Raw genomic sequence first — 25,663 nt, 5'->3', positions numbered from 1 at the left:
CCCTCCTTTCTGTTCTAAGGCTTTGTCAACATATTCTAATTTAGTATGCTCTCTTTGTTCAGGTTGTTGTACATTGCATGATAAATCTCAAATTTAACTAATTGTTAATCACTGGTACATCACAATAGTGAGATGAAAAATGGTGGTGATATTTGTGGTCAGAGGGATGTAGGCAGCCAAGATGGAGGTATGTGATGTGAAGCTGCAGGCATTTGTGGATCAGACCTCTCGCAGGAATGGCTGATTTTCAGGCTGGCATAGATGTTCACGCCCTGCAGAGACAACTTGTCATTGAATGGTGGCATTCAAACCCTCAATGTCACTCTGTGCTGCCTGAAGCTAAGGAGGCACGTATATCTAGATGCTGATGAGTAATGCATTAGTATCTGACAGTCATACTAACGCAGAGATCCAGATCAGGTCTTCTATTCCTAGCCGCTTCATGGAAAAGAGCCTGGAGGTTTGCTTGGTGGTGTGTATCGCATTCCCATTAAAGATCTGGCTCTTAACATTTCAGCTTTGCTGTGATTTGAGAAGATGATCATGACTCATGGAGGCTGAAACTTTCAGTGATTTCTTAGGATTGTTTAAAAACTTTATGACAACAAATAACCTAAGTTAATTATGATTTAAAAGAAAGATATCATCTATTAACAAAACTAGTAACTATTAACACATAGATTTATAATGAGAATGCATGGCAGGGATACTTTTGCCTCTGAAACAGTGAAGCCATTCCCTGCATTCTTAAATTCTTTTTCATGTTTCAGGCTACAAACTATTAAGAATTATGTCAACCTGCATGAGTTGCTAGAGCAAATTAAATGTCATTATGCACTACAGTGGAGCAGGAGGTTGAGTGTTTTGTAGTGAATATTTGCTCAGACGTATGCATGTGTGCGCACACGCACGCACACACACATATACACACACATACAGTATATATATATATACTGTGTGTATATATATATATATATATGTAAATGTATATGTGTGTATATGTATATATGTGTGTGTGTGTATATATATATATATGTGGCAGCGCAGTCTACAGCTACCTGCACATAGGTACGTGTGTGTGTGTGTGTGTGTGTGTGTGTGTGTGTGTGTGTGTGTGTGTGTGTGTGTGTGTGTGTGTGTGTGTGTGTGTGTGTGTGTGTGTGTGTGTATATGTATATATAAAATACAGGTAGTCCTTGGTTATGGTCATTTGCCACATCCGACTATTGTCCTTAATTTCCCCTTTCTGTCACAACTCACTGCCGAGCAGCACCTTTGCGTTTCCGCATTTCCAACACTCGTCTGCCCCTCTTCTTCTCATTTGTTCTTCTCTCTATGACTATCTTACCACCTTAGATACTTAACAGTTTGTCATGGATGATAAATCAAAGGCTAGTGAAGATATTGGTGACAGTCAATCTAATGACAACTCTGCTTCTGACCAACAATAATTCGTTACTCTTCCTCCTCTTCCTTCACTCTAAAGGTAAACTATTTACTACATTCTAGAATACCGTAGAGTGGCTGTACAGTAAGATATTATGTGCTTTTAATGGTTTTCTAGTGATTTTATTGTTCTAGTATTTGTCAAGTGAAATGATGTAAACCTGATTTTCTTTGAAAACCGACATTTAATTGAGAGTGACTTCACTCAAAATGACCTGAATTTTATTTTATTATGTGTTGTATTGATATCCTGTAATCGTTACTGATAAGTGTAAGGGAATAGTGCTTTATATAGTAGTCGATATGGCAGCGCAGTTGTTCGTATCTACAGCTACCTGCACATAGGTACGTGTGTGTGTGTGTGTGTGTGTGTGTGTGTGTGTGTGTGTGTGTGTGTGTGTGTGTGTGTGTGTGTATGTTTACACATTCCCTTCCCTCTGCATTCACCATGATTATCAAAATGACTGGGCATAAGGGAGATGTTATGAGTAGTAATGTAGGAATAGCACCTTTTATCTTATAAAGGTACTTTAGAGAAAGGTCAGATGGACCGTTAGCATCATTCCTGTTTGTTCAGCTGTCTCTTAATAAACTGCTATGAATCATAATCTGGTGTGTGTGTGTGTGTGTGTGTGTGTGTGTGTGTGTGTGTGTGTGTGTGTGTGTGTGTGTGTGTGTGTGTGTGTGTGTGTGTGTGTGTGTGTGTTAGAAAACTATGTGTATGAGAAAATTGTTCTTTGTAAGCCAGCACAGTTTTCATCCATCCTAAACTGCCGTTTATTTGTCCTTGTGTTGTGTTCATACTTGTTAAAATGGATGTTGACTTTGTGTTATGTTGCAAGAGTGAAAATGAAGGACATTGCCCTTCCCCCTAATGCTTTTCTCTTCCTTAACATTCTGTGCAGTTGCTTTTTGTCCCAGCATGTGATGAGGCAAGAATACCACACTTGAGACAGACGGGAGCCGAGAACGCACGGGAAGAGGGAAAAAAACCTTCCTGATCAGATGAATTGGGAACGACTAACCCCTGCTCTTCCAGATTCCGTGTTTTACACTGGAGTTCAGATAGATGGATAAGCTCATAAACAAGGCCACACACAGACACACAGTGGAGTTAAATATGTTGATATAAGGCTTGCAGCAGATGTTATTTCATGGGTACTCTTAATAGTTAAGATGCTACCCAGACTGCTAAAGACTGTCATTGCAGTTATTGAATAATGCTAGATTATACAGAGCACTATTTCATTTATTTATTTATTTGCTGCTGTGGAGAACTTAAACCTAATTATCCCCTTATTCTTTCCATTATACGCTATAATCTCACATTAACTGCAATCATAACTTTAATGTTAGCTGTGTATGTTTGCTTTAGTGCTACTGTTGAGTAAACAAGGTGTTATTTTTGGAGAATGTTGAAAGCTTTTTTTTTGTGCGTTAGTGGAGTAAAGAAGTTACTGAGGCCTTTTCCTATCTTGTCTGAAGGTTTGTGTGCACATAGGGAATGGTAAGGGTGTGTGTTTGTGTGATATGACTGTATAAAGCATACAGCATACTGAAAAGAGAGAAACTGGAGTGAATAATTACAATACATGGAGTGTCACTATTTATGCAGGTACTGCCTCTAATCTTTGGGCATTTAAGATAAAACTTGGAGCTGCAGGGTTGTGGTTTGGAAGTGATGAAGACTACATGAGATCTACAGTCACGCTTTTGCAACATACTGGTTATTATCTGGCTGAGTCTGCAAGAGAACAGATGCAACATAAGTCAGACTCCCTTAACAAGCCGGTATCTCAAAGATGTGATTACATACATTCTATATACATGTATATTCAGGTGTGTATTTTATCGGATCTCATAGGGTATAGAACAATTTTTATCTTGTTTTAAAAATAGATTAAATCTATCATGGCCATCCTCTCTACCCTCCTACAATGTCTGGTCATCCTCATCAAACTGTTTTCCATGTAAAACCTCCCACCAGTTAAAACACTGTTACCATTTAAAGTGTGCAAATAATGATTTTGATGTTAGTATTCATTGACTTGGTTGGTAGGTCAGGGGAAACCTTTCTTATTGCTTTAATTTATTTTAAGGGAGACCTTGCACTCTTGTGATTGATGTAAAATAAATAAGTGGTACAGTGGAACATATTTCCTTCTCAGCAGCCACTCTGTGTCTGAAGCTTTTTGGGCATCTTTTGGCTAATTCATTCATTTGTACTGCTTAAAGATTATGTGTATAAGCACACAATAACACCCATGTCCTGCATAGACTACCTTTACCTCTTACGTTATGTTTTGGGATTTTTGATGAAGGAAGAATGATTTTCAAATCATCTACAGGCGAAAAAATTAGGGGGCAGCGGTGGCTCAGTGGTAAAGTGGGCGGTAGAGCGGGTCGTCCAATGTTTCAAGATTGGCAGTTTGATTCCTGCTCCCAGCCAAAAAAGAAGAAACACCCGGAGGTGAGCTGACAGTGGGAGGTGTCAGCTCACCTCTGGAGCACTGACGAGGCGCTCTTGAGCAAGGCGACGTCCCCCTTACAAGTTGCTCATTTTGGCCGCAACACAAAGGAGCTGCCCGCCACTCTACCTGCTCTGCATGCAGGTAGAGTGGTGCATACACACACAGGCTCCCTGTGTGTGTATTTGTGTGTTCAGGGCCTGTACAAAGACACACACACACACACACACACACACACACACACACACACACACACACACACACACACACACACACACACACATATATATGTATAAGGTAATTCTGTTTTGCTAACTTGCTGCCAAAATCTTCACATGGGGTCCTGGATTATTAAGGTAATTTCTAATCATCAGCCCTCAAAATGAATAAGTAGAACTGTGAATCATCAGCACGAAATGTGTAAGGAAGTGAAAATTAAAGCAGTGTGAGTAATTTCAGTCCAGGCTCTGGGAAGAATTTGTGTAAATGTGTGTAACAGTATTTTGGATGTTGCACATAATTGAATAGATTCCTTTTATCATTTTTGTAAACATTATTTGGAGTTTTTGGAGGTCTGAAAATTTTATTTTCTCTGTGGGAAAGTTATTAATATCTGGGGGGAGCTCAAAGAAACTGTGTTCTTTACTCTATGCACTGGTTGCGAGGTGTGTCCACGTATTTCTATATGCATACCCTTCTTTCTGTACAATCATCTGATTTGTTATACTGAAACATGTGCCGGAATATTGCATTGGCAAGTAAAATGGTTCCAAGATAATCAGACTCTGTTTCTCTGTGTTTAGGAGACTGTGGAAGCAGATCTATTTGACCTTTTCTGCACCATTTATGCGGCTCTCTAGACAACTGTTGTTTTTGTTCCCTTCGTCACAGAGGTGAAGAGGCCACCGTATGTGTGTGGCTCTGTGTTAACAAAGCATCCAACAGCTGTAGTTTGCTTTACCCCCCTCCTTCCTGTATAATATTCTTGTCTGTATAGAAACAACCTAACCCATCGATCATAGCTGGCCTTGTACCTTCCTCTTAGATTGCAAAGGTGACTTTTTTTTGTTTGTGTGTGCAGACCTGGGTAAATTTTATGAGTGCTGAGATTTTATCTGGCCTAAGGCTCTATCTGTTGCTTTATCAGAAGCTGTTGATTCAAATCTAGAGATTTCCTCTCCCAAACAACAACATGGCAGCTGCTTCTGAGGAGGAGGGCATTAATCCATGTCGGGGCAGTTCCTGTAAAGGTCCAGGAACTCAAGGCACGGTGCCAGTCTTGTCTTTCCTCCTCTGCGCTTGTCTACTCTGTTCTATTCTACCCTACTTTACTGGGGCTCATCAATATCAGTGACAGATCAACTACCCCTGAATTTCCAAAGCAATATCAACGATGTATGTGCCAAGGGGCCACACCCTATGTTCTCAGTAACAACATACACACACACAGAAACAAACAAACATTTGGACTCATTGAGACTCAACATATTGTGGGGAGGGACTGGCCAGCTGGTCAGAGTAGAGCTAAACTGGGCCGTCTTCTCCTCTCTGCATGGTTCTTTGGAATTCTTTTTTTTCCTGTTTTAGAATGTGTCTCTCACAGTCCTATTCTCTTCCTCACACGCAGGTGTATAAATATTAGTTTAGGATGAGATCTTGTTTGTCAGGAGATGGCCATCAGCAACAAGATCATTGTGTAATCAATACCTCTGGAGGACAAACGGGAGTCTGAATGATGTGGAAATGAGAAGTCCTCTGAAGCAACTTCATGCTTTATTTTTCTTCTTGTATCTTGTCATCTCTCTCCATCTTAGTACAAGTGGTGCCCCCCCTAACCTCCTTCGTTAGCTTGTCAGAAATAGGCATCTAAATTATTGATGAACCACATCTAAACAGTGACCACTATGTCAGCAGCTTCTTTAGGGTTCCTTAAAAGGTGCAACATGTTCATCTGCTTATTGACTAGTTTTCATATTGGATGGACTCCACATGATAACATACTGGGCGCCAGTGGCTCTCTGTCTCTTTTGTTGGTTGGGAGTTAATAATGAACCTTTGATGTTGACCTGTGGAGACCGAACCTGTTATCCTTCTATAATAGACGCATATAAGTCATACACAGAAATGCTAACTGATTAGCCACAGACAACATACAGTCAAATCCCTTACAGGCATATTGAGAACAGAAAATATATTTTTTCCTTGCTACACAACTGAATCAGTCTTCTCTAAGTCAGAAAACACCACATGCTGCATGATTGAATATCTCTCACATTTCAGATATTTGTTCCTCTCTTACTCCTTTCCTCTTGAACAGCTCATTTCGTCCTGTCCAACCCTATTTAAATTATATTTTTACCCTTAATATGCCATTAGTTTTTAAACTTTAGCACTCCATTGTGCCCTGTAACCTGTTTCCCAGATGCTCATGAGTACATATGATTACAACTCACTGGCTTGGCTGAAGAGCTCCAGAGCAAATTGAGATCCTACCGTCATATATTTTTGTTTCTCCACAGCTTTAAATCATTTTTATATTGTACCAGCAGCATCCAGCGCTACTGGAAACTCCATGGATCCATGAATGGCGTGGCTTCCGTTGCGGTCACCATTTTTATCCGATCTCTCTTTCACCTACAGTGTACGAAAGAAACATCAGCTGCTTTTCTCTCTAATGCTTCAAAAATCTAACAGCTATTGCAGCATCAGAAAGGCGGCAAACATGAGTGCATGCAAACATGTTATCACATTTTGTTTTGGATTGTAGTTGAGTGTGTAGTATTACAGTGGCTGCTGATGGTAAAAAGCATTTATATTTAAGGAATAGTGTTCTTTGTTACTGTCATGAATGAACTGTCTGAGATGTCCTCTCAACTCCACCTGGGGGTCTTGCTTCACATTGAATGTGTTAGTTCTGAGAACAGAATGCAAATCTCCCTGGTAATTTGTAAGATTCAAATTTCCTGTCACTATGGAATATTTTTTGAATATTGAGTAAAGTTATGTGTGTAAAATATCAGTAATTATATTATTTTTTTATTTTCTGTTTTAAATTTTTGTTTTTATTACTATAATGACCTGTAGATCTGTAATTTATATAATTTCACTACAGCAGGTTTTGTAGAAACAGTATCTGTAAATCTGAAATATAAACTCCCAGTTTCACCAATACTGAAAAGATGTCTGACGATTACGCCCCTTCCAGTTTTGGTTTAATTAGCTTTAAGCCAGAGCATTGATAACAGAGCTCTGAATTCAGTCGACACTCACAGTTATGTGGATAACAATTGTATTGCTGATTCTTCATTTTTATTCACTCTCACAGTTATGACTATTTTAGATAAGAAATGAAGCATGGGACACTGGTTGACTTGGCTCATACGACTTTGATCACCACTATCAGAACACTGAACCACTCCTGATTTATCTGTGGGGGTGGAGGAGGGGGGCTTCTCAGATTCATATTTCATACTGCCACAGACATCGCAGGCATTTGAGTCCTCTGCAGCGGCCTTTATTGAACTGGACGTTAGTGCAGTGTGAGACTAAGTTGCATTTCAATGGCTAGAGACACTTTCTGATCTAAATGCTAATGCAGTATGCTGTAGTTTGTGTATACTTACTTTATTTGTAAAACCCCGTCTGTCTCTGGTGTCCACCTTATCTCTCACAGCGCTGATAGACGTGCCGGTGGGAAATAAGTTTAAATTGGAGCTTGGTTGCAGGGCTCGCGCTGGGCTTTGGGGCTTTATGCGTGTTAAATTTTATAAGGGTGTGTGGCTGTGTAGTGTGAGTGTTGTGATTGCCTGTGTGTGTCTTACTGTATCTGTGAGAGTGTCAGTTCCTCATAACTGATGTTTTTTCACTTAAATCCTGACAAAGAGCTAGAACACGTGTCATTCAGCTGCAGGATCCCCTCTCACACCGGCTGTGTGTGAATGTGAATGTCCTGGAGAATACTCAGAAATGTTCAGGCAACACCAACTTGAATGCTTGATCTATCCCATCTCTAGGTGTCATTATCATTCCATTAGCCCTCACATGCTATCACAACTACAACTTGAGGGTCAGCGTGATGTCATAAATTCCTAATTAACACTTTTTACAGACGTCTTTATGGATTTTTTGCTTGCAAATCACCCAGTAGTCATTGAGGAATGGCCATCCTCATCTCAGAAGGTAATATTCAGAGCATCATAAAAGGGCAAGATTGAACCATAAATATCAGACCACATTGACATCTGGTTTTAATTTGATTTGGAAGTCAGTGCTGACATATACTGTAGCTCGTTGGCATATCTAGGCATCCCCGAATGACCAGGATTTTTTTCTTATTTCTTGTACTCCTACTCGGAGTTCAGATTATATGTTGACATATGATTTTCTATGTGTATTTTGGTGTTGTAGCTGTCTGTTTTTGTGCACATCAAGAGATTCAGACACTCAGAGAATCTAAGGTCCACTGTACTAAAATGATCTCAGCTTGACTGGTTAAAGCTGTATAAGGCTAGCTTTATGCTATATGATCAGGGAAATTAACCAACAATTATATTGTGAGGATTATTCTCTTCCACATATTTAATAAAACAGCCATACTCTTTTTACAAGAATCACTAAAAGAATTTAAAAAAGAGAAAAAAAAAAAAAACTAAAATTTTCCTCAGCCTCGGTCAGCTGGAATTTTAATGCAACTTGTTTTATTTTTGGGACACAGTCATGCGTAAGACAACCCTGTGACTGTGTCTGTGACTATGACGATCAAGATTGAATTTCAGCCAGTAATTCATTCAGTGAGAAATTCAATGGCAGAATATCAAAACTGTAAATCAAATTATCACTTGTTCCACATGAAGAATGTTGTGTTCATTGATTCTGTTTAAAATCTTTGTCTTTCTGAGAAATTTTCTTGTAATTGAAAAAGAAGACTTGATTTAATTGAGGTCACAGACACTTAATCAGCTGTGAAACACCAAACATTTTACCACTAGACCATCAACAAAAAGGTAAATATTTTTAAGGTGTCCATGTTAATCATATATAAATTTACATTTCCTGTAATTTACCCATCATCTGCGCCATCATTCTCATTCGTATTTCATCTGCTTATCTCATCTGTAGTGTTTATTTAAGTTCCGTTTAAGAAATTCCTCTCATACAGGAGGAAAAAATCATTTCATTTATATAACTAAACTTGATGATTTCAACACTGATAATCGGGCTACTTCTCAAAGCCTAATCAATTATGCTTTGAGAAGTAGCCCGATTAGACATGCAATAGTGTCAAAAGATTATTCCAAGTAACCAGTCATTAATTCTTAAATAGCCACAATAAACCACGGAAAAATATAATTTGGAATGTAAGAAATTTGAAAAATACAGATATCACACAAGAAACTCTAACAACACAAACGTCTGCGGAAATTACTGGAAACATTACATCAAACAAACTGGAAAACACACACAGCAGATGCCCTCATGAATTATTTTATGGTATCAAAGGCATCCTCCCAAACCCACCCAGATTTCATGAAAATTTCCAAGTTAAATTTTTTAAAATCTTTCAATGTTCCTAGAACCCAATGAATTAATGAAATACAGTATAACTTTTTTTTTAAAAGAACAACTATCAAACCAAGAATAATATCAATGTGAATATTTCAAATATGTAGTTTTGAAGCACCTGCTGGAAAAAAATTTAAGTCATAAGTATGCTATTAATGTACATGAGATGTCACCGAGGTTTTTGACTAAAAAAGATTATTATCAATAATTGAAGAACGATGAAAAACAATTATGTGGTCACGGAATGTCAAATGAAGGCCTATAGATGTGTTGCATTATGAGAACTGGAGGATCTTCAACCATACTACTGATGGAAGTCAGGATACATAGGGCAGTTCTCCATCCATTCTTATCATTTGTTTTTTAAACCTATTTTTGTGTGTCCCAAACACTGACACTACTAAATGAATCTTTTGCTATTTCCCTGATGCTGTACTGTTCAGCTTTGATCAATACAGCATGACTGAAGGCCTGGTAGACAAATGTTTTTGGACAGCCTTTGAACAAAACCACAGACTGAGTTAAGGGAAAACAAACTAAAAGAAATCCTGGAAGTCATCAACTGCACAGTTATTCCCTCTCATATTAATATGTTGATCTGCATGGAGTTGTAACAGTAAACACCAACAAAAAAGTAAAGCTGTTAAATTAGATAAATAAATAGTAATAGTCACGAAACAATGCCAGATGTACATGGTGCTATAAGACATGAAATTGAGCATGGTGCTCAATCTTTCCACTGCATTTTACTGCAACCTTTTGACTTCTTACTGAGACATCTGATGACATCACTGATTATGCATGTCATCAGTTGTTCATAGTCTGAGTTTCCTGGTCATGGTGAAGTATTGGTGTCAACTTATCTCTTTATGAAACATCGTGTGAGGAACTCTGTGGCTTGGTTCCAGTGTGCTGTGATTTCCGCTGTTATGTTCATCTTTTCCATGCAATGTCAATATGATGAAACATCTACCAGATCTGCTCTGCATCATAGGCTATTTTGGAATGCATTCTCATCCCACATACTCCTCTGTGTCAGCCCAGGCTAACTGTTCTGTATATTCACATCTCTGACCCTTAACAATACCATCACCATTAATGCAAGGGAGTCCTGTTGGTCTAGCCGGCTGGGAACAGACCAGGATATGTCCTTCAGGCTACTGGAGAAATTGGCAACTTACACTCCATGATCTGCTGAGCTATGATGAATGTGTGCAGCTTTCAGATCAGCCCTGATGTAGATTGTATTGAATTTACAGCTAAGGGCCTGGATGGCAATTGTCAAAACACTGAATTTGCGACTTTTCACATATTTCTTGGGTGGTAACTGGAAAGCATGCTCTTTGTAACTTGCAACTCTTTGGGAACTGTAGTTTATAACATATGTCCTTGAATTATTTGAAGTTTCAAATTGCATATCACTCTTTGAAACATGTGCTAAAGATATGTGAGGCTTTGTGGAGGCTTAAGTAAATTATCTATTTAAATTCTGGAATTAGATGAAAGTTTCTGAACTTAATAGTGGGCATTTATGAGAATTTTCTTTTCAAAAAATACATCTTGTAAAATGCCATGTGTGAAAACATGAATGAACAGGATGAAAAACAAAGATGCTTCTTATTCATTCTTGAAAGTTGAAACCTTAAAAATTTGATTGTCTGCCAGCTGAAGTCTGTGAGAGCCCAAGATAAATATGTTATAACAAACTTCTGCACAACCAAACAGTGTCTGTAACACTTAGTACCTACAGTTTTTGATCAGCACAAATGTGACAGCTGACAGTTTATCTCGTGCTCTTGTTATATCTTTATTAACATTAGTTCAATGTGCATTCACTGCATAGTGTTGTTTTTTAAAGTTGGTAGACTTCATGTTTTGGGGTATTTGTGTTGTCCTTGCTGCTTAGTGGGTGGAAACATTTTTTTCACAAAGGTCTGTTTTTAACAAATGTGCACATTAAAAACAAGCATTATGTGGCTGAGATATGTTAACTATATCTGAACATTAGATGAGGATTTAAACTATTTCCCACACGCACTCATTTACACATTGCCGGTTTTATTTAAAGTCCACTCCACTTTGCTGGTTGCTTGGCTTGTCCACTGTAATTTATTGTTGAAATTTTTACTCTATTCATACCAAAGCTGAGCTATACTTGACTTTCAGCTCATAGAGGACCTTTACTGCAGAAAACAGTATGCACACTCCAGGTGGACTTGCTGTCACTTGAAAGTTCTGGAGTTGACTCAGTGAGCCAGTAAAAGTATTTTTATTATCGTGGCTTTGTTGAATGAATCTCCACAAAAGTTACACATACACTGTTATTGAAAATGGTGAAAATTCTCCCGCGTTACTAACACAGCAGCAGCCCTCACAGTTGTTAAGTGGTGAATATTTTAACATTTAGTGTTTGGTCCCTGATTAAATTCATATGTTAAGATAATGCAAATTTAAATCAAGTCCCTTCAATATCTTGTCAAGTTCATGTGTGAATCAGCAATGCTTGGCTCAGCATCATAAAGTCACCATCCCTTCTCCTTACTTCAGACGGTGCCATAATTCTAAAGCCTGGACATTAAGTGTGTCCTCTTACATGAATGTTGGCAGTGTGGTGATAAATAACACAGGGCAAAAGCTTTGCCAAATTGCATTCAAATACCGTTGCCACCACCCACATCGGTGTCGGTGCTTGCTCTAGTGCTCATCAACTAATGTAACAGGCTGGTTTTTAAAAGTGAGTGATTAATTTGCCTCCAATCTGCTGTCACAGGTTGAACACTGCTGCTGTCACTGTTTATTTATAAATAAAATTACAGCCTACACTGAAACTGTCTTTGAAGAATTACTGGCATGTGTGAAATTGCATGCACATGTGTGATCAGCAGACTTGCGGCAAAAACCTTTCACATGCAAAATTGCCTGACAGTAATTTCTTTCTCTTTCTCTTACAAACACACACACACACACACACACACATACACACACACACACACACACACACACACACACACACACACACACACACACACACACACACACACACACACACACCTTGCTACTCCACTATAGTCATTTACTCTTCTACAATTACCTTGACACATTTTCTTTTCTTTCTTGATATCCTTTCATTCATCCCTGGTATCTCAATTTCCATGACAGTAAATATGAAATTGCTGAAAATTTATAGTGCAAGTAAAAGTATAGTGAGGGTAAAATTTATAGTGAAGCAGTGATGAGCTTGTAAGACACAAGAGTTGGAGAGGAGGAGCTAAGGTCTGACCATAGCTTCTGCATTGGCTGTCGGCTCAGCAGTGAGGCGGGGCTAACGGGGAGAGTGAGGGAGAGAGAGAACGAGAGGAATAGGGAGAGGGTTGGAGAATGAGGGCAGTGCTCTTGTTGGGAGATAGGGAATGCCCGGTAGTTGCGTCTTCCGATAATAGCGCATCAGCGAGAGCGCTACTGGGAGAGCGAAGCACAGGCAGTGCAGAGATCTGAGCAGCTGAGCACAGAATGATTCACAAGAGAAGGCAAGCGCATTCAGAGGGCAACTGAGCACACTGAGAAGAGGAGGACTGCAAACCTACAAAGCTGTGACAAGCGGAGAGAAGAGTGAGAGAAAAGAGAAAAGTTACCAGATTGGCTTGAGAGCGTGAAAGTGGAGCAGCTGAGATTCACTGAGGTCTTTCTACCAGTGGACTGGCCAGGCATAGCAATAAGCAGCACATGAGGAGAGTGATACTGCAAGAGAGGAAAGAGGGAGTGCTATAACTTCTTCCTGGAAAGACAGTGAAGCAAGAGTAATGATCCCTACAGGACCCTTCGCACAGCTACTTCAGCACTGCCACAACAAGACAGCAGCAGCAAGCAGAAGACACTTGAGCCTGATAGAGATTCCTGGACAGTGAAGTTTGCCTCTGCTCTAATTCAAGACTCTTTTCCCAACTGTGTGCTTTTGATGTGGATGTGGTTGTGATTCCGTGACTAGTATTGTCCTTAAAAAAAAAAAATACACATTTGCTTCAGAGTGTGAGGCAAGTGATCTGGAGGTTGAGTGGTCCTGTCCTGCCACCTCTGAGACTATGGTAGACTGTGCGTCAGGGAGCTCTTCATCAGCAGCTGCAGCTTTAGAGCATGGAGAAGTCCAGTAGTGAGGAGTCAGCCATTCACCGTAGCCCCTCTGTAGATAGCCGTGACTCAGATTTTGCTCAAGCCTCCACATCTGGCCGCCCGTTTGGCGGCCGTGGTTTCACTGCTGGTGCGTTCTACGGCTCCACGGGGCCCCGCAAAAACGGACAGCAGGCACAAGCTGGAGTGGCAGCTGACAGCAGTGCAGGAGACAAGACCAACAGCAAGTACAGCTCACCCAAAGGCAGCAAATACGTAGTCTTTTACCTGGATCTATCCTTTGTGTTCCTTTTAGAATTCAAGAAGTGCAACATGGCAAGAGGCTGCCTCTGCTGCTTGAAGTATATGATGTTCATCTTCAATCTCATCTTCTGGGTAAGTGGCTTCTCATCTTATTCGTTCACATCAATCTACTTGATATGATGTGTTTGTTATTTATAAAAATGTGCAGGTACGGCATACAAGATGATGGTGCTGTAAATCTGCCTTTAGTGTCTTTGTGTGCATGTGTCTCTGGGTTAAGATGCTAATCGGGTGATGCTGTTGGAAAATAATGATTATCACTTCAATCATGCGTTTCTAATTATTGCATCAGGCTGTTTGGATCTGTTCGTCTTCTCTGTGCATGTTGCTATTCCTGGATGTCATAACATAGTCAATGGCATTAGACCAGATCTCCTTTGGTATGCAACTGTTGGATAGTGGTGCAAAGATGACATGAGTTCATCCCTCATTCAGATGCTTTTGACAATGCAAGTGAAGGGTTGGTGTCTTTACAGTACAGTTGAATTGATCAGCAATACAATATGGCCCAGGGATGTGTGAGTTGGGATGGTAACGTGGTCTGAAGTGACTCTGGAGGAGACGATCTCATTTATGTGCCTCCTTTTATTATTATTAGTATTATTGCTTTTGCGGGGACATGTCTGTTCTTGGAGAAAGCTGCACTTGAGACTGAAGAACGTTATACATTAAGATTAGAATCACTCAATCAGCTCAATCTGTGCAAAAAAACATTAGAATAACCTACATTAAATAGAATTACAGTTATAGCGGGAAAAGAAAAGTAATGATACTTTCTATGACAGATTTACTCAACAGTAGACATTACCTCGAAAAATCTGGCAGGCCTATGGCAGGCTCGGCTGTGAACTCATGCATGGCTGTTTGTTGTGAAAGTGGGCATCCCATGGATGTTTACTGAAAGGATTAGGGAGGTTTAATGGTCAATGAGGCCAAGTCTTTTGTGTGGATGCAGTAAAGCATTAAAACATCCCAACACTGGGGACAATACCAACACCAGCCCGCCATGTCGCTGCATTGGCCATCCTACTAACTAGGGCACATTGTGGGAGTTTGCATTAGCTAAACTCCAGCTGTGAGCCAGCCAGTGAAAAACACACATTCACAAAATACACCAAGATCAATCCTCTTGTGCTCTCCACACAATAAGACAAACAGCACCGATAGCTGACAGCCCTGGATCAAAAGCTGTTGAAGCTGCTTCAGATAAATATCCATGTAATTCTTAAATCATTAACAAGTTCACAGAGTAGAGTCATTGGCAAAGGCTCTTCAGTGTGCTTCCCTTTGATTTGAATGTTTGCTTAAAGGGATGAAAGCATCAGAGAAGCTCAGCTGATGCCAGATTCATTAATGCAGACATTGATTTACCTCTACTCTTGGACCTCTTCTGAACTTCGTCATACTGCATACTTTGAGACATTTGGCCTTGTTTGAATTTGGGAAATGTCACATGACGCATTGTCAGATTCTAATTGATCAAATATGCAAGGAACAGTAGTTCTGTTTAATCATAATGGAAAAAATGGAATGTCATAATCATAAATCAGCCAAGAAGTGATAGATACTGATAGGTTAAGAGAGCACAGATTTTCACAAGTTTACTTCTTCTAAGTGAATTGATGAATTCTGTAACAATCAAATATCTCATTGCAAATTGGTAAATCAAGACTTTCCAATCAATATTATGAGTGACATCATAGACTCCAGCAATAAGCTGGGTGTCAGTTTCAGCCTGTCGTGGTCAATATATCAGAAACTTTGTTGGTGTGATGTTATAGATCACCTTTCGACAGCGGGCATAAGGGCATTATTATCGGCTATCTTCTTGAAAGGCAGTCACAGGGGATTTGTGTTAAGGCGTTTACTTCCCAGGTTCTCCCCTGCTCAGTCTGTGCTTAACCTTTTTCAGTGGCAAAACCCAACCAATGACTGGCTGCTGCAAACCACTAATGATGAGTTGGAAAAGAGGCTTTGGATTTCAAGGCTGGTGGCCTTCAATTCATGTGAAGCCTAGCTTGCTGCCCTCAATGGAATGCATTACAACCAGCCTGAGAGGCTTCCACATCAGTCTGAGATTTAAAGACCGTCTCCCTGTGTGTGTGTGTGTGTGTGTGTGTGTGTGTGTGTGTGTGTGTGTGTGTGTGTGTGTGTGTGTGTGTGTGTGTGTGTGTGTGTGTGTGTGTGTGTGTGTGTGTGCGTGCATGTGTGCGTGCATGTGTGTGCATGTGTGTGTGTGCATGTGTGCTTAGGCTATAGGGACCCCGAATGGACTTTTGCACAGTGTATCCCCCGCTGTGCGATAATTGAATTTTTACTCTGGTAATGTTCACTTAATGGACACCCACTATGTGTACTCCTGCAGGCTGATACTCTTGTTTTCTTAGATGTATTTGATCATCTTAATGACAATTTAACAAGTGCCACAGCGGAAAAGATTGGGGTGATGAGAGGGTCAGGACACAGTATTTTGACAGTGGCCCTGTCCACTGGCATGCAAGAGTTCAAGGCCAGTCAGCAGCTGGCTGACTGGCACTCCATAGTATTCTGTGGTAGCAATGAGCCCATGTCACAGTTAGCGAACCATTATGATTCACTCGCTAGAGAGGAATCTTAAGGGGGTGTCTGAGAACCCTGGGAAGAAGGGAGATTGCTGAGAGCGCAGTGTATCTTGACACTCCTGGGACTGCCTTACGCTCCCTCTGACACTCCAGGAATCACAAGGTTACTGCAGCTGGTAGTAAGGTTTGCCTCTGAAGATCTGACATCCCATATGAGGGCTGAACGAGGAATGGTGTGGTGCTGTAACCCAACACCAGGTACAGCAGGGGGTCTCCTCTTTCTGACTGTGCACACCCGGTGTCCGTACACAAACACATCCATCCTTGAAAGGGGGTTTGCCACCCACACTCCATCCGTTCAAGAGCTTACAGTGGTAACTTGAATCACAAGGTAAACAGCAGTAGGCACTCCAGGCATCTCCGTACATTCGCTCATCCCCAGGCCCCCCAGCAGTTTCATGACCATCTGGCTCCTCTTTCTTATGAGGGATTAAACGAGTCTGAGCTGGAGGGGGAGTTTCGACAGATTAGGCCAGGACGTAAGTGTGTTTAGGATTGACAGCAGAAGCTTTTCAGGAAGTTCAATGCTAAAGCCAACAATCATGTGAGAAAAAGTGTGATATGCATCTGGGGTCCACTAGGGGAGGATAATCTGGTGTGCGATTCGAGACACACACTGTCTTCTGGTATGAATGATTTTACATTCCATTGGTGAGCATATTAATGTTAGTGGTGAAAGATATAATCCCTAAATCCAGTTCATCTTTGTCTTTAAGGTTTTGTTATGTTTTTGTCGACTGCTGCACTAATTTATCTTGTCTTGTGGCACTGAACACCTCTGAAAAGTAAAACAATTTAAAAAATAGCCTGAAAGTACAATAGAAGCATAAGAGATCAGTAGCAACATCACACGCTTATTTCAGATGATTTCTATATTTAAATTAACAGTGTCTATTCAGCGGTCCTGCAAGCATAGGAGGGTTGCTCCTAGCAAAGCAGCTCCTTTATGTAAAGAGAAAAAAAAAATGGAGTTTAACTTTTATAAATTCCTGCACTTAGATGATTGCTGCAGAATTTATAAACCATTTGGTGAGAAGCAACAGAAGATTCCATATCCTATTGATTTAATCACAAAATGTGACATTGAAGGTTTTAAACGTGACTGCGTTCTGACACTACAAAGACTGCAGCTTTTGAAAAGCTTGGGGTGGTTTGTAAAGAAATATCTGTCTGTTTCTGGTTGAGTTGAGTCCACACAAGCCGCCTCGTTCCACTGGGATTTTGATCTGATGTGCACAAGCAATTTGTCTGGTTTTCATTCTCTGTATTGGCACTTCAAAGGTTCAGTCATTTTTTTAATGGCTCAAGAGAGCATGCATTGTAACAAACTTTTCTTTTTTCTTTTTCTTGTGAGAAGCATAACTGAGCTCAATCAGTCACTGTCAGGTGAAACGGGGACTGGGGTACAGGGAAACAGGTGAGGGTTCAGTACATGATGATGAAACAAGCTGTATGTGCTGTGCCATCATGATGGCTTTGATTCTGTCACTCCACAGTTAAAGAGTTGAGGTGTTGAAGGTACCATTAAACTCAATGAGTATCCACTCATTTTGTGCCTCCAACCATGATATGATATGGGCAGCACGTTTAATCAATGATTTAAAACACTAAAAAACTAAAAAAAACTTTAAAAACTAATCTTCAGAATAATCTGTATCAAGGGTTAATAAAATATATAATAGGCTCATATATCATTAAGTATACAGTAGTAGTGAGACTGTGTGGTCAGAGAGATTGTCTCTTAATGCTTCTGCAACATTTACATAGAGAATATCAATATTTATGTGCATTTTAATCATTTGAAGTCTAGTGATTAGTATCCCCTGAAGACCAGTGGGCCTTGATTCGTACTGACCAATCTGCTTGTTAAATATCTCCATATGCCTGCCTTTGTCCAGCAGATCATCTGGGGAGATCACTCTAATTTACATGTCTCTCTCTGGCTGCTTCGATTTTCTGGGCCGTGTTCTATAGCGCTGCTGAGCTCATTAGCCCATGTTGCTGATCAACTGGGATGCTGAGCTGCTGTTTTTCACTCTAGGGGGTCGTGGAAATAGAGCAACAGAACTGGAGGTGTATTTTTCACATGGGCACAGTAGATAGATGGGGCTCTGAAGTCTCCCACGCCATCACTCATCACTGTTTCAGTGTGGTGGGCTACAGACTTCATGATTGTTGCTTGGTTTTTTACTCATGAGAGACTGAAAGCTGAAATGATTTAAGGTAATCATTTAGTAACATTTTTAGTACAATTTCCAGCTTAAAGCCATTGAGAAGATTTTTGTTTGACGCTTTGGGTCTTGTTGTAATTTAGCATAAGACAGCAAGGCTGAAGGTACAATCTAACAGGTCTGTTAGCATTGTGTAGTGACAGATGGATGACCTGAGAACAGATGAAATAGCAGCACCAACTGTAACAAATTACACCACATGAAAAACCTTTGATACAATCCTTTTTTTTCATTGCCACTGCATTCACCTTGTACATCGGTGACCCTTATGACACCTTAAGAAGGTGTATCTATGTCAGTTACAAGAGAAAGGCTTTACTCGAGACATGAAAACACATTTATAAAACACTTTCTGTGTTTCTCCGCATGCAAATCACATATTTCTAAATATAGGCCTGAGGAGTTTAGATTACAGAGTAATATGGAAAAAGATTGGTGTTGTTAGCTCTACATATACAGTATAAGCAGGGTCTTGGTGAAGACAACATGCAATTAGGTGCACTTCAGACAGTAGAGTGCATACCCCTATATTGCTGAGTTGAAAATATTCAATGTAGTCATAGGTTATGTGTTTAGGTTGATTAAAAATAGAAGCCCTTTCAATTGTTTAATCCTACTCTCACATTTTTGAAAACAGCCCAAGCAATGTATCCATCGAATGCATCCTCATAGCGCCAGCATTTTTCACATGTCATAATGGCAAACCAATTTCTTGATGATTGACTGGAATTTTCAAGCAGTCGATTTTGCCAAAACACTGTATTTTCCCCATTCAAGTCAGAAAAATGAGTGCATTTATGATAGCTTTTTTGCTACCTCTGCAAGTCACACATTCGGTAGTGTTTCTTTGCAATGCCAGCAGACTCAAAGAGAATCAACATAGTCGCCGGTCAGAAGAAGAACCTCTCTGAGCTCTGTGATTTGATGAACTCAGGTTTTTTGAAGTGCTCTTATAATCTCTGTCATTGAGTACATTCGGGTAGCCTTTTTCATCACTGAAGGAATTTCCTACTTGACTTCAGGTTGTGGGCCACAGTTTTTTATGAAATACTAGTGCATCAAAGTATGGTTGTTACGTGTGTCCTTGTGCTGAAATTCACTGCATGCTGCAATCTCTCTTCACAACCTCTGATCTTCCCAAGACAACCAATCAATGTTAATCTGCACCTGAGTAGTGAATTAATGTGGAATATTTGCTTGCTATTTTAACAACTCTGCATTTTCCCTCGTACCTAAAGGCGATCTCCTGTGAAATCAATGTTTGCCAGTCTGACTCCACCTTCTGCTCTGCTGAGGAGGCTGAGATAATATCACTTCCTTGGTCTTCAAAAAGCAAACACAATTCTGTGGAGATTACATTGCTCATGTTTAATAAGCAGTACATTAGATGCATTAGATATACATATAAACATACTGCATATCTTTGGGTTATGCAGACACGGTGCTTTAAGTAGTATATTTATTGATGCACAGGTTTTGATTTCCAGTCATGTGGACAGGCGGTGTTCCTGGAAATCCTACATGTCTTATAAAGCTGCATTTAAGTGCTTCAGAAGGTGTGCTCCCTACATTTTCTATTATTATCAGCTGCAGCAGAGAACACATCAATGATTGACTCAAAGACCTATTTCCTGAGGACCACTACCTTAATTGATTCGGTTGGACGTGATTCTTTTTGCACTACGAACCCACTAAAAAAACCCACTTTTATTCCTGAGAGCTTTTCTCTGGATCTGTCTCCTTCCCTTTTGCATAAAACATTTCTAGACCCACTGGAAACCACACTGCCACACGTACAAGAAGCAGGTTGAACTTAAATCTGTGCATTTTATGTGTCATCTTGATGAATGATGAGTCATTTCCTGCAGAACTCCAGTAGTCGGTGAGGCACATACTTATTCATGTTTTTTCTGCCATGGCAAAGAGACATAGATTTATGCCTCAAACATTAGAGTGTGTATTGATTTATTCAGCTAAACCACCTCAGATTACTGCTGGATTATCACTGATTCAGAAAGAGCAATATATCAAAGATGGAAACGTCAGTAAATACTAAGTATTTCTTTAACAGTGTAAATGTACACACTGTATCAAGTGTATAGTACAGTCCAAGATGCCAGTTGTTTGTTGTGATTTGAGAAGGATATCTCCCTTGTTGTTTTCAAAGTCAATCCCACATCTTCATCAACGGATGCTGTTTCTCTGCTCTCATGTTTGAATCCAATTTGAGCTTGACTCCTATTTGATTTGCAGTGTATTCACAAGTATCTCTGGCATTCTTCCTTAAGAGAGGAAAAAGCAGTCATGATGATACGGTTTTAAATTAAGCAAGCGGCAGAGAGTCTGTACATGTAATAGGGATTGTGATCTTTCTTCATACTTCATATGTTTCTGTTCTCTTTAAAAAAAAATCTTTCTTTTTTTCCTGAAAATGAAAAACCTGAAGCTGTCTTGCCAGAAGAAGAAGAAGCACATACAGCCACACTTATTGCATCACTTTCGTATCCTATCTGCTTCTCAGACTGAACTGTTACATGTCATTTATATTAGAGCTGCTCTGACAGTTGGAGGAACATATATTTAAGTTGTCAGTAATTGCTGTGCACCATAAATGATAAAGTAAACGGTGATCATGCGCCTCAGAAATCCTTTCTGTGACAAAATACAAGCAATTAAAAAATGTGGCAAAATGCTTATAAAATGCCACTACTTGTTTGAGGTATGCCTCACTGCATCCAGTTCAGTTCATAAAGTATACCTCAAACAGATATTTGTTGTTTGCTGTTATTTATGCTATAGTTTAATACTGTTTTATGACTACTACATCAGGCTAACATGATTCATTTTGTAGTTTAGTTTATTTTAGTTTATTTTATTCAGTTTTGTTTTTTTCTTTCCAGACTTGTTATTACAACATATTTCACTTTCATCAGTGTTGGAACATCAGCACAACATCCGAAAACAAAAAAAAAGGGTTGACGGGTAGAAGCCATTGGCTTGTAAGGTTCCCGTCCACTAAATCATCAACAGCATCTCCCTCATTGCAGCACATTGTCAACCAAATTCATACATTTCATGGCAGAGTTCAATATCAATTATATTACTTTAGTAAATTGTTGTTTTAAATCATCCATTCAGTCCAATAGCGTGCATCTTTGCACGTCTTTGTCAGTTTTTGAGAAGAGTCCAATTTTGTTAATGTTCTTCTTGTAGCAGTCATAACAACTTGCATGTGCTGGCCATTAATCCAGCTATCATAGTTACTGCACAAAGGTTACAGTGACAGTTTATTTCACAGGCATGACAACATGGAGTTTGATTAGCCATAACAATGCAGTCCTTTAACCATCATTTAAATCAGAACTATAACCTTGCAAAATCATGTTTTTAAAAGATTTTTTAAAGGCAGATAGGGTTCCCACAACTTCATTATCCAGTTTGTTCCAAAGTTTGATGCCAGTAAACGATAATGAAAATGTTTTTAATGTTTTTGTTGTTGTTTTTTACATGTACTATATGTCTGTCTAATTTTTTCTGGTCAAATTTGCCCTTTATTTTTTAAAGAAAGGGCAATTTTGACCTTTAAATTTGGCCTTCGATACCTGGGCTTCAGTAATAGGATACTTGGTGTGACAGTACAATACAAAAGAGTGGGACAGAGAGGAGGTTTGTGTGAGTAGATGGAGGTTGGCATAAGGAGTGCAATTAAACATGTCGATTATGGGGTCATTGTAATTCTCAGGGAATGATCTCATTCACCCATAGCCAAAGTAATTATTAATATACACCTTCTGTGTGTGTATTCATCAGTGCAATGTACTGATGCAAATCCCCACCACTGTGTTTTGTCCGTTGATCATTTCAGGGACACAGTGTTGTGTTTTGGGTCAGCCTATTAATGCCCCTTCCACTTTTCACAGCTTTTTTTATTTCACGCCTGGCTTGTTGTCACAATCAATCTCCATCTTGACAGCCCTGATTGCGTAGCCTTTTCGTGAGCTTGTTTCACAAGTAAATTTGGACAGAAGGGTCGGCCAGATTTTTCTCCCCAGTCGTCTTCTGAGCAGACAGACTGGCAGACCCAAAATGTTGTCCCTGTCCTGGTTGGGAAGAAGTGAACCATGAAGATGCACACACAGAGAGAAGGGACCTCCCCATCTCTTTGTCTGTCTGCATTTCCCCCTCCTGAAACCATATCATGTCTTTTTGCTTTCCTGCTGGAATCAAGCTTAACAATTTTTTTTCATTTAGTGTTGATTTATGACCATGTTTTCTCTACTTGTTTTTGGGTTACGTAAGGTGTTTGTCTTTAAGTAATGTGCTGCTCATCAGTCAGTAATTTGAAGCAGTGTTATTAATTTTCTCCCATCCTTGATCACATGCTGTTGTGTTTACAGCTACATGTACATCTATTCTTTATACCAGAGCTCTACTTTGGGCCCAAGACTAACAGGAATCTATGAATTTAATATACTAGCCAATAAAACAGTTTTAGTGACAATAAAACACACACTGCAGTAGCTCCAAACAAAGCATCTATTCTTACCAGTGGAAACACCAGCTTGGCTGTGCCAATATTGGGAAGATGAGCATGACTGATCCCAAAATGTATTTTCCATTTAAACTTGACAACAGTCCAAACAGTCCTGAAGATAATTTTTCACAGGCTTAATCACAATGTTCTTCACCCGCTACCGATGAAGGTTAAAGCTGGAAGCTTTATTCAACAGAAGAAAATCATCCTGTACTCAACACAACACACAGCCTGTCAGGATCATGTCTCAACTGTACTTGACACAATTTGGACGTCAACGTCAACACATTTGTAATCCGATGGGGCATGAATGAACATCCGCACAAATGGAATTCTCGCCTTTGTGCAGTAAGTTTAACAAGTCGGTTAACAGCTGTGGAGTAATTGCATTTGGGAAATACCTAGTGGCCAACATGTAAATTTTCAATGGTATTCATTATCCAGCATTAGTAATGTTATATAAGCATGAAATAGATGAGAATGAGCATTGGTGGACCTAAAGAGAGTCAGAAAATTGTTTTAAACTCTCAATAAACAAGCATGTTGCATTTTCACTGCATGAGCTTTTTAAATTCTATAATGGTGGTCTGGGCTTTATGAAAAAATAATGAATTAATGATAAATATTTCATCACGAATCACAGTCTATAAACAGGCAGCGCGGCTGGTTGTTCTTTGAACATGCTGAAACATATTTACATTGTGTATCCATATGTTAAATTTTGTATTTATGGGAGTATGAATCAAACCTGAATTTTCTGTGAGCATCAGAACAGTGATTTCAAAATTGGGGTCATAAGCCCTCATATTATGTATGAATGTCCAAAATATTCTTGAGGATCAATGGAGTATTTATCTACTGTATCTGTCTGAAGGCTGGAACTGGTTGAGCATAACTGAGTGCCATAATTGGGGCACCAAAGCATTTTTCTGTGTGCTTTGGATGGAAAGTATTCTCCAATCTCTAAAAAGGGGAAAACACTGTTCATGCTATATTGTAAATACTGCAGTATGTGCTGATTCTTTAGAAAGAGGAAGGAGTTTGCTTGCCAATTTTTTCCTGAATAAAATTTTCTATATCTCATTTATGATGTATTAACAAATAACAAGAACATTTAGAATAACTAGAAAATAAACCCAGTCAATCGTTACTACTCCTGCCTTCTAATTTTTAAGAATGAAATTTGCCATGTTTTAATTTGGATGAGTTACCAATGGGCTCTGGTTGTGATTAAAGGGAGAAATCATTCTCAAAAGTGATCATATTTCATGCTGGCCTTCATCATAATGCTTTTATTAGCCTGGTTTAGCAGTAGATCCACTATTGCTCATAATGTGCTCTGGTTGAGGAATCTGGCTGTTTTTCATGTTAACTGTGCTACGTTTTCAACTTTATTGCCCATAGAGGTGCTTTGTGATCACCGGTTTTCATTGTCACTGGCAAAACAAAAATAACTTAAAGGTAATTCAGAGACACATTTATGTGCAGAAAATGTGTTTCAGTAAAAATGAAAAACATCAATATGTTTTCTTTCACTGTATCACTGGTGGTTACAGAGGGAAGAAGAAGACAACTGCAGAGATGCAGATCTTTGTTAAACTGCATCTGCAGAGATTCACAGGAAGTGGAGAGCAAAGATTGTGGAGGTTTCACAAGAGAGGATAAGTACAGAGATGTCTGCAATTAGGTGTCAATATTGTTTTTAGGTTGGGTTTTTTTGTTTGTTTGTTTTTGTTAATGCATAATGCATCTGCTTGACATTCAACATCCTGAAAAGGCAAAGCCATGAAAAATACCACAGCTGTATCTTCATACAAGCACCTTTGAATGCTGCTGTTTACTGTTTCATGAAAAGATTCCTGGTCCATGGTTTTCCCGTCGACTTTAGTCGTTGACAGATCTCACAAATTAACCCAACTGACTGGTGAATTACTGATATCCCAGTGGCATCAAAAAGGTGAAGAAGTGGCTCGCATTTTTTTATTCTGCATTGTGTGTTTCTTACAAAACGGCATTCACAGCCATGCTGGTAATGTGTCCTATTTTTTTGCTGGCATGCGTGAGATAAAGTGGTCACAGCTCAGAGACCTAGAGAAATTGTCTTCTGTTTGTTCTGGTAAGAAGCAGAACAGATAAACTGGCTGATCTGAGTCCCAAATAAATGGTTCAGCCAGCCTGCTATGTTTTAATCTGCTGTTATAATTTAGCATTTTTATAACAGGACATTGTGCTGGACATCTTTTTAGTGAACGCTTCATTTACCAAATTCCTCTTCTTCTTGTTTCTTGGTATTTTTTACTGATTCATTGCCTGTCGTCATTATGATTTGGCATCTGGCTACTCTTGTGTCGACTGTGCCGCAAAATTTGTAAT

General features: G+C 39.4%; 1 protein-coding gene across 3 annotated transcripts in view; it reads left to right on the top strand.

Annotated features, from left to right (window-relative positions):
• tspan9a (tetraspanin 9a) overlaps window positions 1-25,663 on the top strand; it is a 167,146-nt gene that overhangs the window by 82,453 nt on the left and 59,030 nt on the right. For 2 of the 3 annotated variants that reach the window (XM_068313446.1, XM_068313445.1), the window contains one exon: window positions 13,897-13,976. In XM_068313446.1, the coding sequence (XP_068169547.1) occupies window positions 13,914-13,976 (63 nt within the window). In that variant the 5' untranslated portion in view covers window positions 13,897-13,913. Of the gene's footprint in view, window positions 1-12,879; window positions 13,977-25,663 lie in introns of those variants that run through there. The other variant, XM_068313444.1, reaches the window with a different exon arrangement.

The sequence above is a fragment of the Antennarius striatus genome, chromosome 4 (assembly GCF_040054535.1).
Source record: "Antennarius striatus isolate MH-2024 chromosome 4, ASM4005453v1, whole genome shotgun sequence".
Taxonomy (NCBI): Eukaryota; Metazoa; Chordata; class Actinopteri; order Lophiiformes; family Antennariidae; genus Antennarius; species Antennarius striatus.
Note: the sequence above shows the minus strand (reverse complement) of the source record. Positions and strands in the feature narration are given on the sequence as shown.